The 15,545-nt window shown below is 41.1% G+C and overlaps 1 protein-coding gene across 2 annotated transcripts in view; it reads left to right on the forward strand.

The window, feature by feature from the left end:
* gpd2 (glycerol-3-phosphate dehydrogenase 2 (mitochondrial)) overlaps positions 1-14,694 on the forward strand; it is a 29,844-nt gene extending 15,150 nt beyond the window's left edge. For both annotated transcript variants that reach the window (XM_012877424.3, XM_012877425.3), the window contains 9 exons: positions 74-267; positions 345-479; positions 556-731; positions 8,647-8,778; positions 8,856-9,014; positions 9,135-9,247; positions 9,320-9,398; positions 9,473-9,571; positions 11,623-14,694. In XM_012877424.3, the coding sequence (XP_012732878.1) occupies positions 74-267; positions 345-479; positions 556-731; positions 8,647-8,778; positions 8,856-9,014; positions 9,135-9,247; positions 9,320-9,398; positions 9,473-9,571; positions 11,623-11,748 (1,213 nt within the window). In that variant the 3' untranslated portion in view covers positions 11,749-14,694. The remainder of the gene's footprint in view (positions 1-73; positions 268-344; positions 480-555; positions 732-8,646; positions 8,779-8,855; positions 9,015-9,134; positions 9,248-9,319; positions 9,399-9,472; positions 9,572-11,622) is intronic.
* The last annotated feature ends 851 nt before the right edge of the window (positions 14,695-15,545 follow it).

Here is a 15,545-nt window from a genome sequence, read left to right on the forward strand (position 1 = left end):
TCTTTTATGCCACATTGTCCTTACTCTTTCTAGGCTCCTGCATTAAAAAATAATCAAACCTTCTTCCATCCAGCCCTGACAACATGGGCCTCTTGGATCCGGCCACCAGCGACGGCCGCGTCATCTTCTTCCTGCCCTGGGAGAACATGACCATCGCTGGGACCACTGACACCCCCACCAATGTGACGGCCCACCCCATACCAGGGGAGGACGACATCAACTTCATCCTGAGGGAGGTCCGGAACTATCTCAGCCCGGACGTGGAAGGTACTGGACTCGGCTCACGACGTTTCTGAAGCTCTCTGCTTGTCTCTGGTTAAAAAACAACTCTGCTTCCTCGTCAGTGCGGAGAGGAGACGTGCTGGCGGCTTGGAGCGGCATCCGCCCCCTGGTGACCGATCCTAACTCCAAAGACACTCAGTCCATCTGCAGGAACCACATTGTCAGCATCAGTGACAGCGGGCTGGTAACTATCGCAGGTCAGCTCGGCCGCCGCAAAGTTTCAGAGCTTCTTAAAACCTACTTTGTTGCTTTAATGCATTCCTGTGCGTTCAGGCGGGAAATGGACGACGTACCGCTCCATGGCCGAGGAGACGCTAGATGCAGCAATAACATCTCACAGCCTCTCGGCCGAACCCTGCAGGACGGTGGGTCTGATGCTGGAGGGGGCCAAGGGCTGGACTCCAACGCTCTACATCCGCCTGGTGCAGGACTACGGCCTGGAGAAGGAGGTACATCATATCTTCATGCAGGTTTCAGAATATCAGAGCTTCAGCACTGTTCTGTGGAGTGCATTTACCTCTAAATTTAAAGGTTTGATCTGGGAGTGATGTCACATCCAACTAATGTATTCCAGGTGCAACGTAGAAGATCTGTCGGATTGAATCTTATATGCTAAGGGATCAAGCTAACCGCATCTAAAGCTAGTGCTTGTCTAGCTAAACGTAGATCCTATGTAAATTAATCATAACTGTAAACTATATCTTAAAATGTTCCCCTGAAGTGTTGTTAAATGTTTGTCTTGAAGTTGTTTAGCTGTCAGCTTGACTCCTCCCTGTTTCTCCAAACTGCTCTGAAATGTCGTCTTCCAAAGGGTAAGATACTGACTGCTCGTAAAGTGACTGCTTACTAAGCAGCCCCAACTACACCACCTAAGAGTTTCAGTGAGACTGAAGACATTTCTCCTGGAGCTGACATTAAAGCTTCTTCTGACATTTGTTCTACATAAAAAAAACAAAGAATTGCAAAGAAGATGTCCAATTCATCAATACCTTTATATAAGGATACATCGACTGGAGTCAACTGTGCATTAATTATCCCGTTGGCTTTGATTAAAAGCAGCAGGCCATGCGTTCTTGAAGAAATAGTGCCTTGGTTAAACCTCCCACTCATTAGCAGCTCCTGCGGCTGCTGCGGTGTTCTCAGGAATATTCCTAAAAGGTCACTGTTGATATTTGGACAGGGTTTGCCCTTTCACATGATCGGCAAGTCGGCCATCTGAATAGCAAATAGGCCCCTGTGTTCTGTAAACATATGACACCTCATTGACGTCGTTTATTGTTCACCTACAAAGACGTGGTGTTGATCAGCTGGATACCACAAAGCTGAAAGCTCGGCTTATCGTGAGGGTTTTCGTAGCGGGAGGGTTCTGCCTTTGATGAATTTAAAAAGATCCGCTGTGACTGAATGGCAGCACTGCCAGAAAGTCTTCACGCTCATCGTCTTTGTCCACATTTTAAGTTATGGATTTAATTCAATTCAATTCAATTCAATTCAATTTTATTTATATAGCGCCAAATCATGAAACATGTCATCTCAAGGCACTTTACAAAGTCAAGTTCAATCATATTATACAGATTGGGTCAGATTATACAGATTGGTCAAAAATGTCCTATATAAGGAAACCAGTTGATTGCATCAAAGTCCCGACAAGCAGCATTCACTCCTGGGGAACCGTAGAGCCACAGGAAGAGTCATCTGCATTGTACATGGCTTTGCTGCAATCCCTCATACTGAGCAAGCGTGAAGCGACAGTGGGAAGAAAAACCACCCATTAACGGGAAAAAAAAAACCTCCGGCAGAACCGGGCTCAGTATGAACGGTCATCTGCCTCGACCGACTGGGGTTACAGAAGACAGAACAGAGACACAACAAGAGAAACAAAAAAGCACAGAAACACACATTGATCTAGTAATCTGTTCTACATTAGATGGTAGTAGCGGGTGAGCCGTCTTCTCTGGATGATGTCACAGTTAACAGAACGCCAGACCAGGTGTACCTACTATGAAGAGAAAAGAGAGAGAACAGAAAGTTAAAGCAGAAATGACAACACATAATGCATAATTGAAGAACAGTAGAACTCAATATAGTGAGAAAATTAGATCCTGATATACTCCAGTAACCTAAGCCTATAGCAGTAAAACTATAAAGGTAGCTGAGAGTAACATGAGTCACTAGTTATAATTTTTGTCAAAAAGAAAAGTTTTAAGCCTAGTCTTAAAAGTAGACAGGGTGTCTGCCTCACGGACCAAAACTGGGAGTTGGTTCCACAGAAGAGGAGCCTGATAGCTAAAGGATCTGCCTCCCATTCTACTTTTAGAGACTCTAGGAACCACCAGCAGACCTGCGGTCTGAGAGCGAAGTGCTCTGTTAGGAACATACGGGGTAATCAGAGCTCTGATATATGATGGAGCTTGATTATTAAGGGCTTTATACGTTAGAAGAAGAATTTTAAATTCTATTCTTGATTTAACAGGAAGCCAATGAAGGGAAGCTAAAATTGGAGAAATATGATCCCTCTTGTTGATTTTCATCAGAACTCTTGCTGCAGCATTTTGGATCAGCTGAAGGCTTTGAACTGCATTTTGTGGACTTCCTGATAGTAAAGAATTACAATAGTCCAGCCTTGAAGTAACAAATGCATGGACCAGTTTTTCAGCATCACTCCTGGACAGAATGTTTCTAATTTTGGCAATATTCCGGAGGTGAAAAAAGGAAACTCTGGAAACCTGTTTAATATGGGATTTAAATGACATGTCTTGGTCAAAAATAACACCAAGATTTTTTACTTTATTACCAGAGGCCAGATTAATGCCACCCAGATTAAGTGATTGGTTAAGAAGTTTATTTTTTGAGGACTCTGGCCCAAAGATTAAAACTTCGGTCTTGTCAGAATTTAGATGCAGGAAATTTAAAGTCATCCAGCTTTTGATGTCATCAAGACATGACTGCAGTCGAAGTAATTGATTGGATTCATCAGGATTTATGGATAAATATAGCTGAGTATCATCAGCATAACAGTGGAAATTAATCCCACGCTGTCTGATAATTTTGCCTATCGGAAGCATATATATAGTAAAGAGAATTGGTCCAAGGACTGAACCCTGTGGTACTCCACAGGTGACCCTAGAGTTTGAGGAAGATTTATTATTAACATGAACAAATTGGAATCTGTCTGACAGATAAGATTTAAACCAGCCTAATGCTTTCCCCTTAATCCCTACAGTATGTTCAAGTCTTTGTAGGAGAATATTGTGATCAACTGTATCAAACGCAGCACTGAGATCTAACAGGACAAGTATAGACACAAGTCCATTATCTGAGGCCATGAGAATATCATTAGTGACCTTCACCAGAGCTGTTTCAGTGCTATGGTGAGCTCTGAAGCCTGACTGAAACTCCTCAAGTAGGTCATTACTTTGTAAATGTTCACAAAGTTGATTAGCAACTACTTTCTCAAGAATTTTAGATAAGAAAAGAAGATTAGATATAGGTCTGTAATTTACTAACTCATCTTGATCAAGAGAAGGTTTCTTAAGTAAAGGTTTAATAACAGCTACTTTCAAAACCTGTGGTACATATCCATTTACTAAGGATAGATTAATCATGTCTAAAATAGTGCCACTGATCAAAGGGAATATGTCCTTAAACAACTTGGTTGGGATTGGGTCTAACATACAGGTAGAAGGTTTAGATGAAGCTAAAATTTTAGATAGCTCAGAAAGCTCTACTGCTTCTAAACAGTTCAAACACTGCGCAGATTCTAAAGATTCCCCCAATGCTGCCTCACTTACTGAGGACGAGGTAATCATGTTTGGGAGGATGCCAATTATTTTATTTTTAATGGCATCAATTTTATTTATGAAGAATCCCATAAAATCATTACTACTAAGAGCTAAGGGAATGGATGGATCAACAGAGCTGTGGCTCTGGGTAAGTTTGGCAACTGTACTAAAGAGAAATCTAGGATTATTTTTATTCTCTTCAATTAATGATGAAAAATATGCTGCTCTAACTCTGCGGAGGGTCTTGTTATACAACAATAGTCTGTCCCTCCAGATTAAGTAGGATTCCTCTTGGTGTGTAGAGCGCCATTTTCTCTCCAATTTCCTAACATTGTGCTTCAAGGAACGCAGCTCTGAATTAAACCAAGGAGCCAGCTTCCTGTGAATAATCACCTTCTTTTTCAAGGGAGCTACATTGTCTAATGCAGAACGCAATGAGGAAGTCACATTGTTAGCAAAGGTATCGATTTGTGAATGGGAAGAAACAGCAATGCTGCCATCTACAGGGCATTTCTTCAATACTGAGGATATTAAAAAGGGGACAGACTCTTTAAGTTTTGATACAGCATTATCCGATAAAAATCTACTATAATGGAACCCTCTTTTGGGGGTGGAGAATTCAGTTAGATTAAACTCAAATGTTATTAAAAAATGATCAGACAGGACAGGGTTGTGAGAGAATACTGTTAATTCTTCACAATCAATGCCATATGTCAGAACAAGGTCTAAAGTATGGAGCCGAGAGTGCGTCGGTTCATGCACATTTTGAGCAAAACCAATTGAATCTAGGATAGTTTTAAAGGCTACACTAAGGTTATCACATTCAGTGTCAACATGGATGTTAAAATCACCCACTATAATAACCTTATCAGTATTTAACACCAAATCAGATAAGAAATCTGACAACTCATCCAAAAACTGAGTGTAAGGGCCTGGTGGACGATACAAAACAACAAACAGAAGAGGTTTTATTGCTTTGCAGTTTGGATGAGGGAAACTGAGGGTTAAATGTTCAAAAGAACTGTAATTATTAGTTGGCCTGGGACTAATTAATAAATCAGACTGAAAGATAGTTGCCACTCCTCCTCCTCTTCCCACAGATCTGGGAATGTGGAAATTTGAATAACTGGAGGGGGTTGACTCATTTATACTAACGTAGTCCTCTTGTAGCCAGGTTTCTGTGAGACAAAACAAATCAATCTGATTATCAGAAATCAATTCATTAACTAACAAAGTCTTTGGAGGGAGAGACCTTATATTTAATAGACCACATTTTATTATTTTATTTTTAGGTTCAAGGTGAACCATATTGATTTTTATTAGGTTTTTATGATATGTTCCTTTTAGATCAGTTTTTGATCTGTTAAGTTTTGGCCGTGGGAAAGACACCGTCTCAATAGGGTAATGGGTGGGTAACAGTACAGAAGCTGCAGAGAGGTGTGTTAAACTACGGCTCTGCTTCCTGGTCTGGACCCTGGGTTGTCAGCATTTAGGAGAACTAATAAATCCGGCCAGATTCCTAGAAAGAAGAGCAGCACCCTCCAAAGTAGGATGGATGCCGTCTCTCCGGATCAGACCAGGTTTTCCCCAGAAAGTTCTCCAGTTATCAATGTAGCCCACGTCGTTTTCTGGACACCACCTAGACAACCAGCGGTTGAATGATGACATGCGGCTAAACATGTCATCACTGGTCAGATCAGGCAGGGGACCAGAGAAAATTACAGAGTCCGACATTGTTTTAGCAAACTCACAAACCGAAGCAACACCAACTTTGGTGACCTCTGATCGGCGTGACCGGGTGTCATTACCGCCAGCGTGAATAACAATTTTGCGGTATTTACGCTTATCCTTAGCCAGTAGTTTTAGGTAGGATTCTATGTCGCCTGTTCTGGCCCCTGGTAGGCATTTAACTATGGTCCCTGGTTTCTTTAGTGCCACATTTCTCATTATGGAGCTGCCAATAATTAAGGTCGGCTCCTCGGCGAGATTGTCGCTCAGAGGGGAAAATTTATTAGAAACGCAGATGGGTTGGTGGTGATCTGGGGTCTGTAATCTAGAGCTATGCTTCCTACGAACTGTCACCCAGCCAGCCTGGTTACCAGGCTGCTCGGGTGCTACTGCTTTAGGTTCGCTACGTGAAGTTACTCTATGCGGCTCCGCGCTAGCAAAAGAGCGGCTATCAGCTGGTTTTTCAACAGCACGGAGCCGGGTCTCCAATTCTGACACCCTCGCCTCCAAAGCTACAAAAACACTACATTTATTACATGTACCATCATCACTAAAGTAGGCAGAGGAATAACTGAACATCTGACACAGAGAGCAGCAGATAGGAGACTTAGTCAGAGCCGGAGAAGCCATTATGAGGCTAAGGCTTGGCTAGCGCTAGGCTAACGCTAGGCTAAAGCTAGGCTAGCGCCCTATTATCACGCCAAAGAACAAACCGTGTGAAACACGAGGAGTTCCCAAACGTGATGAGCAGCCACAGACAATGTTTTAAAAGTGCTTATGTTTGGAAACAGATGTTACAGCAAAGAGGTTTAAAGATAAAAAGCGAGAGAGCCTGGAGCAAAGCTCCGTCGTTCACACAGCAACAACAGGAAGTGACGCAATACGCCTTACCGCAAACAGGAAGTCCGCCAAGACCATCTAGCTGTTATGATCTAGTCCAAAAACAATTCTCATCTTTGAGATGCTTCTGCGTCTCTTTTGTGAATTCAGTTGATCTGACCAGAATTTAGACTCTGGTGTATATGAGGTCACACAGCTGACCGTGAACATCAGAGCAGAAACCAACAGGATCCTCCCTAGAACTCGCTGCTGAACTGACTAATCGTTTTGTACGGTGGAGGCAGCATCATGCTGTGGGGTGGTTATGGGTTTCTGTGGCAGGAACTCTGCATTTGAGCAGAAGTTTGTACATAAATCCCATGAAACATCTGGCAAAAGACCTAAAACTGGCCGTCTGCCGATGCTGCCAATAAACCTGATTAAGCTTGAGAGGATCTACAAAGAAAGCTAGGAGAAAATGCCCCATAACAGGTTTGCTAAGCTCACTGGGACATACCCAAGGAGCCTTGAGGCTGTGATTGCTGCCAAAACCTTTTCAACACACTGTGATTCATCCACAGTTGTGAATACTAGTTTAGCTAGTGTTTAAATTTTAGATTTTATGATGAATTTGCAAAGATGTCTGATACATGTTTACACATTGTCATTCAAGGAGCAATCAGCAACATTTCATTACTTTAGATAGAAAGAGCTAAAAATTAGTAATGTGAAGAACTAAAGGTATCTTTTTAGACTGTATGACGTCACACACCATCTCTCTGTGTTGTTCTCCAGTCTCTTGTTTACATAGCCGGGCCGGCCGTGCCTGCATGTAGCAGGGCTGGCCCGGTCACTCAGGGCGTAGCAGCTGCAATGGGCCAGGCATTACTGTTATGTGAGGCAAGTAGACGTTGGTAGCCCAGCTAACACAGTTAGCATTGCTTAATGCACTCAGGGGGGCTTGTGAGCTGCTCACCATGATCCTTGCATGTGTTCAGGGCATTCTCTGTTTGAAAAACATGTCAAGTTGAAGTGGATAACCAATCTGGTGCTTAGACTTTGGAGGTAGAGCGAGGCGTGGTATGCCTGCATCTTGTTTTGGTCTACAGACCGTGCTCAACAGCGCACCTAGTGGTGAGATTTTGCAGATTGCTCCTTTAAGGACTTTTTTTGTATTTTGTTTTTTAAGACATTTTCAAACTGGTTTTAGAAAAAGTTCAGAACAAAGAGCGGTGAAAGCTTTCTGGTAAAACTGTATGTAACGTATTTTGTGGGAATGTGTGCAGTTATGCAAGGTTGTCAGTTTACCAGCAGCATGTTGAAAAAAAGGGATAAAACACAAAGCATAGTGGTTGACAGTATTCATCCTCTTTAAATTCTGACCTAACAAAGGCCAAAAGGTTCTAAAAAACTTGGTATATCCTCATTTGGAGTTAGACAATAGGCTATTCCTTAGAGATATCTAACTTACATGTTCATTTAAAATTGAAACAAGTTTTTCGACGTTGTGTCTAGAAAACTAATTCTGATCAATAATAATGGTTTAATACTTTACTATTTTTAACTCTGGTCCCTGCAACAGACCTGACTGAAAGAGATTTAGACGACTCTTTCTGCATGAACATAAAACATCTCTGTACAAATGGAAGTTACCATTTGATCAGTTACCACAAAGATGATTTATGTAAACGAATGAAGAGCAAGGGTCTTAAAATGGAGCCCTGGGGAACTCCTTTGGATAGTGGGAGAAAGAGCCAAAGGAACCAGTGTAATACATTAGACACATTAGGTTCAAGCTTGCAAGTAATTTGAAAACCATCTTACAGCACTTCAAATTCCTTTAGTTGTTGAATTATAGGCTTACAGGCTACATGATTTAGACATTCCTGTAGTGAATAACATCCAAGGATCACTTAGGGGATACAGTAGGACTGAAAACGGTTTCTACAATTAATTCTGCTGCTAGCCTAGTGTGATAAATATCACAGTAATTATTGATAACAATTTTCTATGTGAATCTATTTCCTTGCCACAGGTCGCTCAGCATCTGGCCTCAACGTATGGTGGAAAAGCGTTTGATGTTGCTAAAATGGCCAAGGTTACAGGTAAACGGTGGCCGATTGTTGGGAAGCGCCTGGTGTCTGAATTCCCCTACATCGAAGCAGAGGTAAAACTGTCCCTCAGGCATGGGACCTTCCGGTTCGGCGTCCCTGGAGTCTCTGAGTCCATGTCGTCCTTTTCCAGGTTCTGTATGCGATCAAGGAGTACGCCTGCACCGCCATCGACGTCATCGCCCGGCGGACGCGGCTGGGCTTCCTGAACGTGCAGGCGGCGGACGAAGCGCTGCCGCGGATTGTCCACATCATGGGCAAAGAGCTGAACTGGAGTCAGGAGAAGAGGACGGTATGGGACACGCGATGGACACTTTCTGCCATCCTATCCTACATGAAGACTTGATTTCATTTAGTTTAAAGGAAGTGATTGTCTTCATCTGTCTGGTGCTGTGTCTGATGTCAAATCCAGGAGGAACTTGAAGCAGCAAAGAAGTTTCTGTACCACGAGATGGGCTACAGGTCTCGATCGGAGCAGCTCACAAAGACATCAGAGATCAACCTGGACTACCAGGAAGTAGTCAGGTAACTGATAATGTTCATTTTCTAAAGCCCCGTTTTTACATGGGCTTCCATAAATCACGAGCTGTTCTCCAGGTACAAGAACCGGTTCCATAAGTTTGACAAAGAGTCCAAAGGCTTCATCACCACTGTTGACGTCCAGCGAGTTTTAGAGGTGAGTCTCTCGCCGTCTGTTTCCTCTGTTCCTCGCTGTTCGCCATTGATCGCCCGTTTTCCTCCCATCCGCAGAGCATCAACGTCCACATCGACGAGAACGCGCTCCATGAAATCCTTAACGAGGTGGACCTCAATAAGAACGGACAGGTTGAAATCGACGAGTTCCTGCAGGTAGCGTACCGCTCAGCTTCTGTTAGCCAGCCGTCAGAGACGGTTAGACTGCTTTGTAGCTGCGATGCCTGCTGGTGGAGTAGGACAATTAAGACCCAAGATAATTAATGGTAATAATAAATAGCTCCTGTGATTAAAAATATGTACAAAGCCTTAAAGTAAATGTATCTTTAATAATAACAATTTAATCTCATACTGCAATATTCTGAACAATCCAGCCATTTATTTATCCGCTTATTCAATGGGGAAAAGTTCCCTGGTGACTGAGATATATGGAAGGAGGCTGATTTTGTGTCTGCAGTACCCTTTCTCTTCATTTCGCCATGTTTTCCATCAGTGCCCTGCTGCGAGAGCCAACGATGACCCATTCTCAGTTTAGTGTTCGCCTAGTTTTCTTACTTAAAATGTTTGAGAGAGTTCATTGGTCCATGCAGTCCTGAACAAACATGCCCACAGCACCACACATCCACCACCGTGCTCAACAGTGGCCATGCTTCAGCTTTACATTTCTTCCATGGAGGCAGATTGTCTTTGACCCGTTCCCCTGCCGAAACACCAAACGATGGCGGATCTTCGGTTTTGCTCTAGAGGCCACCTGATTCCTATTTAAAATCTCAGAGAAACACGCCCACAGCATTATAGATCCTCTACCCTCCTTTCTCAGTAGGCTGTGTTTGCGATTGAAAAGTTAAATCTTAAATCCAAACCACCATTTCATTTAGTTTAGCAAACTCCGCTTTTCTTGACATTTTACTTTACTTCTAGGTAAAGCCCATATCTTTTGGATCTTTATTCTGCTAAGAAATCCAATGATGACCCAACTTCAAGTTTCTCTCAGAGGCTGCTAAAGTATTATTTAAAATGTTCTGTATTTCAAGAAGCTCATCACACCAGTCAGACCCACAGCATCACGGATCCTCCATCGTACTAAACAGTGGCGATGAGGTGCTTTTAGTGTAATATTTCCCCTCAGTGGGAAAATTTTGATTTTAAAATTCTTTTTGGATCAATACCCTACTGAGGGTCCTATTGAGAACCGTTTTTTAGCTTTCAGGCTAAAGCCTCTGGATTTTTGTTGAAAATCTTGATGTTTCAGTCAGTGCTGGACAGAGAAAGAGCCCCACAGCATCATAGATCCTCCACCGTACTCTAAAAGTGGGCATGAGGTGCTTTTACTTTTACATCTCTTCTGTCTGTGAATCAACGCGCTTTAAAAAGATTTCTGGTCTGCAAAGAGGGAACTAAAAGTAAGTACATTGTTCTTGAGATGAGTGTATTTGTCCTTGATTTGAGCAGGTAAACAAAATAATCTGCCAACGGAATAAGATTTTTTCTCTTAGAATAGGAAAAACTCATCTCCTTCATCTGATTTCACATGCAGTATATCTAATTGTCTTATGGGTAAAAATACCCATAAGACAATCCTTTGTTTACCTTCTCAAATCAAAGACTAATACACTCATTTCAAGAATATTTTACTGATTTTTAGTACTGTTTTTGCAGTGGGGGGCCTTTGAGAAAGAAAAACAGATGTAGAGCATCACTACTCCCCTACTGTGCCTAACAGCGGCCATGAGGGGTTTCTCTGCATAGTTATGGTTTGTTTCATGACCAAAAGAAGGTTAATCTTAGTCTCTTCTGACCGATTGTGTTTTCCATCGTTCAAAAAGACAACTGCCTTTATCGAATGGTAGGTTCTCGTGTCTTTCCCGTTTTGAAGAGTGGCTAACAGAAATGGACCCCAGGGGACTAGACAGTCATAGATTACTAATTAAAAACTACATACTCTGACTTACTTGTCAGGGGTAACAATAACCCCGCCAAAGGGGATTTTATTTAATAAAATAATAGATTTTTACATTTCTGATTGTTAAACGTTTGGATGTAATTACGATCAGGGGACCTGCACAGACTCGGGTAATTTCACCGTTATCCTGAAGATACATTCATTATTTCTACCAGCGGAGCGTCAGGCCTCAGGTTGACAGGCTAACCTTTTCCCTGCCGCCGCCGCCGCAGTCTGAAGCGTGTTTCTGCTCTTCCCCCCGCAGCTGATGAGCGCCGTGAAGAAGGGACACGTGTCCGACAGCCGCCTGGCCATCCTCATGAAGACGGCCGAGGAGACGCTGGAGACGAGAGGGCCGGTGACGGTGGACCGCAGCGGCGGAGGAGTCTGAGCCTGAGAGGCTGATATGCAAATGGTTCCATTTGAATCACAATAACGCAATCAGGCGCGCAGCGGGATGAGTTTGACCAAATCAGGCGGCGTATTTTGGGGGAAATCAGATCTAATGATTGAAGTCAGGGAGATAATTCCTGTGCCTGTGGATAGCACAAAAATTTTTATGAGCTTATTTGAAACAAAACCGTGTTGACATTTGTTGTTTCCTAAATCACTCCATATTTCACAGGATCAACTCTGATTGTAGATTAAAAATGTTTCGGGTCAGCTCTTAGGCCTCGTTTTACACAGAAACCTATTTCTCACAACCCAAATGTTTCTACCAAGAAGAGTAAGATTTCTGCCATCTTAGAAAAAAAAAACCAGACGGATCCACGAGGCTAATTTCACTTCATCCTTGGCTGAATCAAAAACTTCTGCTGAGTCCGTTTGTGGAGCCTATCTCCCAGCAGCTCTCTGCTCTTTTACTTCTTTTGTTTTTGGCTGAAATATTAACATCCACTCATCTTAGACCAGAAGGTCATTTATTTTGGCTATTAATGATACATCTGAGAGAAAATGCTGCAAATTTAAAACTGTTTAGAGGAGATCAATACTCAGGCCCATGTCAGCAGACGTCAAGAAAATTGACAGAAATAATTTCTGTCAGGTTTGGGTTCAGAGGCGAGATGTGTTGGGATTTTTGTGTTTGGTTATGCGTAGGGTTTCTAGTCATAAACGTATATTCAAAATCAGCATTTTCATTCTGGAGAACAAGCCTTGAGCTTGAGCTAAAGATGCTATTCAGCACTTCAAATGTTCTTTAAATGTATTAAAATAGCCTAGCTTTATTGCTCCACAAGGCAAAACAGCTTTAAGTTGTTTTTTTTATCTACTCTGCAAGCTAAATTTACTTATGCCAAAAAAAGAAAAAATTTTCTTCACCATCTTCCGCATGAAATTTTTTCAGATGACTAAAAGGTAGTTGCAGACACTAAAACAAGCAATTAGTATTCATTTTTGTATTTACTACAAGAGACGCGTTTGCTTCATATTTAAAAGCCTGCTTTGTAAAGGCTGTATCCCATTCTGTTGTTTTAAAGAGTGGATAAAATAGCTCCTGCAAACTTTGCTGCTACTTTTCTCAACATCTCAGGCTGCTGTAGCCTAGCAACGCTGCAGGAGGTTACTTCTGATTGGCCAATAGGAGATGCAAGTGTGTGACTCACAACCAGTCAGGGACCAATTGACTGTTTGGGCTGATGAACGGACTCTTTTGAGTCCTATCATCTTCATGTAAAAGAAGATTTGCACTTTTTAAAATAAGAAACAATGTTTATTCTGTAATTTAAGGGACTTTTGGCGACGCTAACATACATCCACACACAAGTATTTAATTTTAAATGTCCCGTAGTATGATCCACCTCAACCATTAGCCATCAACAAGGCTCAGGCATTATTCTGGTTGAATATCAGAGTGAAGCCTCCCGTCACTGTGCCTGCTATTTGGTACAGTGTTCCTCCATTTAAAAGCATCACCTTTACTCCTCCAAATGTCTCTTTCTCTCTCTGTCATTAACAGCACAGCTGTGTCGTTGTTTCAACCATTTATAATTGAGCCCAAAGATATTCATACCCCCAGCAGATTTTAGACCGAAAACCAACCGGCGATGCTGATGTTCCTCCAGTTTCCAGTTTCTGATTGGTTTGATTTGCTAACCGTCTACCGTTTATTTGAAGGGATAAATAAAGTTTGTTTTTTAAAGCCATTAAAAGATTCAGGCAGATAAAGTGTTGATGGAAGCTCCTGAGTGGAATATTTGTTCCAAGAGTAGGCTAAGACTCCTGCTCTTTGATTGGTTGGTTTCCTAAAACCTGCAGAGTGGCAAAATTAAGGTTGGAAATCTCAACTTTTGTCTCCCAATCTTTATTAATCCTCACATTTGTCTCACTGTTTTAAACTTTAAACATGTTTTAAGCAAATATTAAACATTTTTAATGGACAGACTCGCTCTGCTTTAACCCCGTTAGCGTTCACAATTCCTGCAGTGTTATAGTTTTAACAGAGTCATTTTTTAATTTAATTTAGCTTCTCTTAAAAGACACCTGCTGGCAAGTGAGCAGGAATGAAGTTTTAGTGAATAAATTATCTCAAGTCTCTTTTGAAAAGCGGATGATTCAGAAACGACTTGGCTGAATGATACTACATGCACAATTTAACTTTAAAGGTTCCTCAAGCACTCCTGCTGCCCTAATAGTTTTTTATTCCTTTTAAGTTGCTCTCAGTCTATCATACTGCCTAAAAGCTGCAGCCACTGATGATGTTTACAGGCTTTCAGCATCTTGATTTGAATATCTCTTTTTTACCTGATTATTTATTCCTTTTTTCCACTACAGTTGTTTGTTGTTCACTTACAGAGGTTTTATTTAAATAATTAATATAAGAGGGATTCTAGTTGGAGGTTTTATCTTAAAGCAAAGAGTTATTTTTAATGGTCATAGTGATGTTCTATGGTATGGGGTGCCAAAGGTGTCAAGATATGATTAAAAAACATTAAACAATAATCTATATAAAAGGATTTAAAATATACATAATAATTTTGGTTAACAAATTAAATGCTATTTATTCCGCATTAGGTTAATTATAAATTTAATAAGTAATGGTGTTCAATGGTTTATATTTTTGTGATTTTGGGCATGTTTGGATCTCCGTACTTTTAAACTACATGAGTAACTGTGGTGTTTTTCTCTTTTTATGCCTGCTTCTGGTCAAGAACAATTACCCTGCATGTTGGCTCATGTTTTATTGCTTATGCAACTTTTTTAAGGTGTAACACTGTTCTACGCTGTGATGAATGTATCCCATGTGCCTTCACTATGATTTTATTTTCTCGCAAAGCGCACAAAGTCTGTATAAGATGTTTGTATATAAACATTTATTACATAAAGAACCATTTATAAACCTGGTTGTACTATCGGTGTTCATTTTCAGTTATTTTAGGTTAAATAGAAGTTTTGATGACCCCCCCCCCCCCCAACTAATCCAATGTTTAAATTTAAACAGAAAAAAAATATATTAGCATCTAACACAAAGCTGCACACATTCAAGGGTTATATGAAATTATAGCGGTGATCAGTGTCAGATGAAATAAATCAGATTATTTCATAATTTCCAAAGCAGGATGAGCATTTGAAAAACCATCATCCACTAATATCAAATCAAGAAAAAATAAAGATAATGTACAGAAGCATGTAGGCATTACTTCATTAGAGCAACCTGTTAAACAACTGATAAGGTTCATAGAAAATGTTTGGGTGTTTTTTTTGTTTAGTTTGTTTTTGCTTTAAATTAGCACATCACTGTTTACATAAAAGCATGTAGAAGTATTTATGCTATCATGAGACATTTTTAAAACAGTTTGGAATAATTTGGTTCTAATGTGTATTTCTTTCCATGTCAGGCCTGAGTTCTTTTGACTTTATTTTCAAAATTGTTTTTTTTTTGTACCTAGTTTGATGCAAATAGATTGAAGTGCTTTGATTAGGCCTCATCCTGAGTGATACACGTACAGAACTTAATAGCAACCGTTTTGTGAACCTCGGGGAAAGTTGGCGACATGACAACCATGAAGAGATATCTGAGAGAAAAGGCATACTGTATTTAAAATAGAAATCCAAATCCACGATTAGTTTTTATTCCACATTTTGGTTTTATTGGTAATGTGGGGTCAAGTTGCACCGAGCCAAAACATCCTCTCCAAAAATCCGTTCTCACAAGGAATAGAAGCACACTCGCACATTAGCCTTCATTTT

The sequence above is a fragment of the Fundulus heteroclitus genome, chromosome 24, assembly GCF_011125445.2.
Source record: "Fundulus heteroclitus isolate FHET01 chromosome 24, MU-UCD_Fhet_4.1, whole genome shotgun sequence".
NCBI classification, from domain to species: Eukaryota; Metazoa; Chordata; class Actinopteri; order Cyprinodontiformes; family Fundulidae; genus Fundulus; species Fundulus heteroclitus.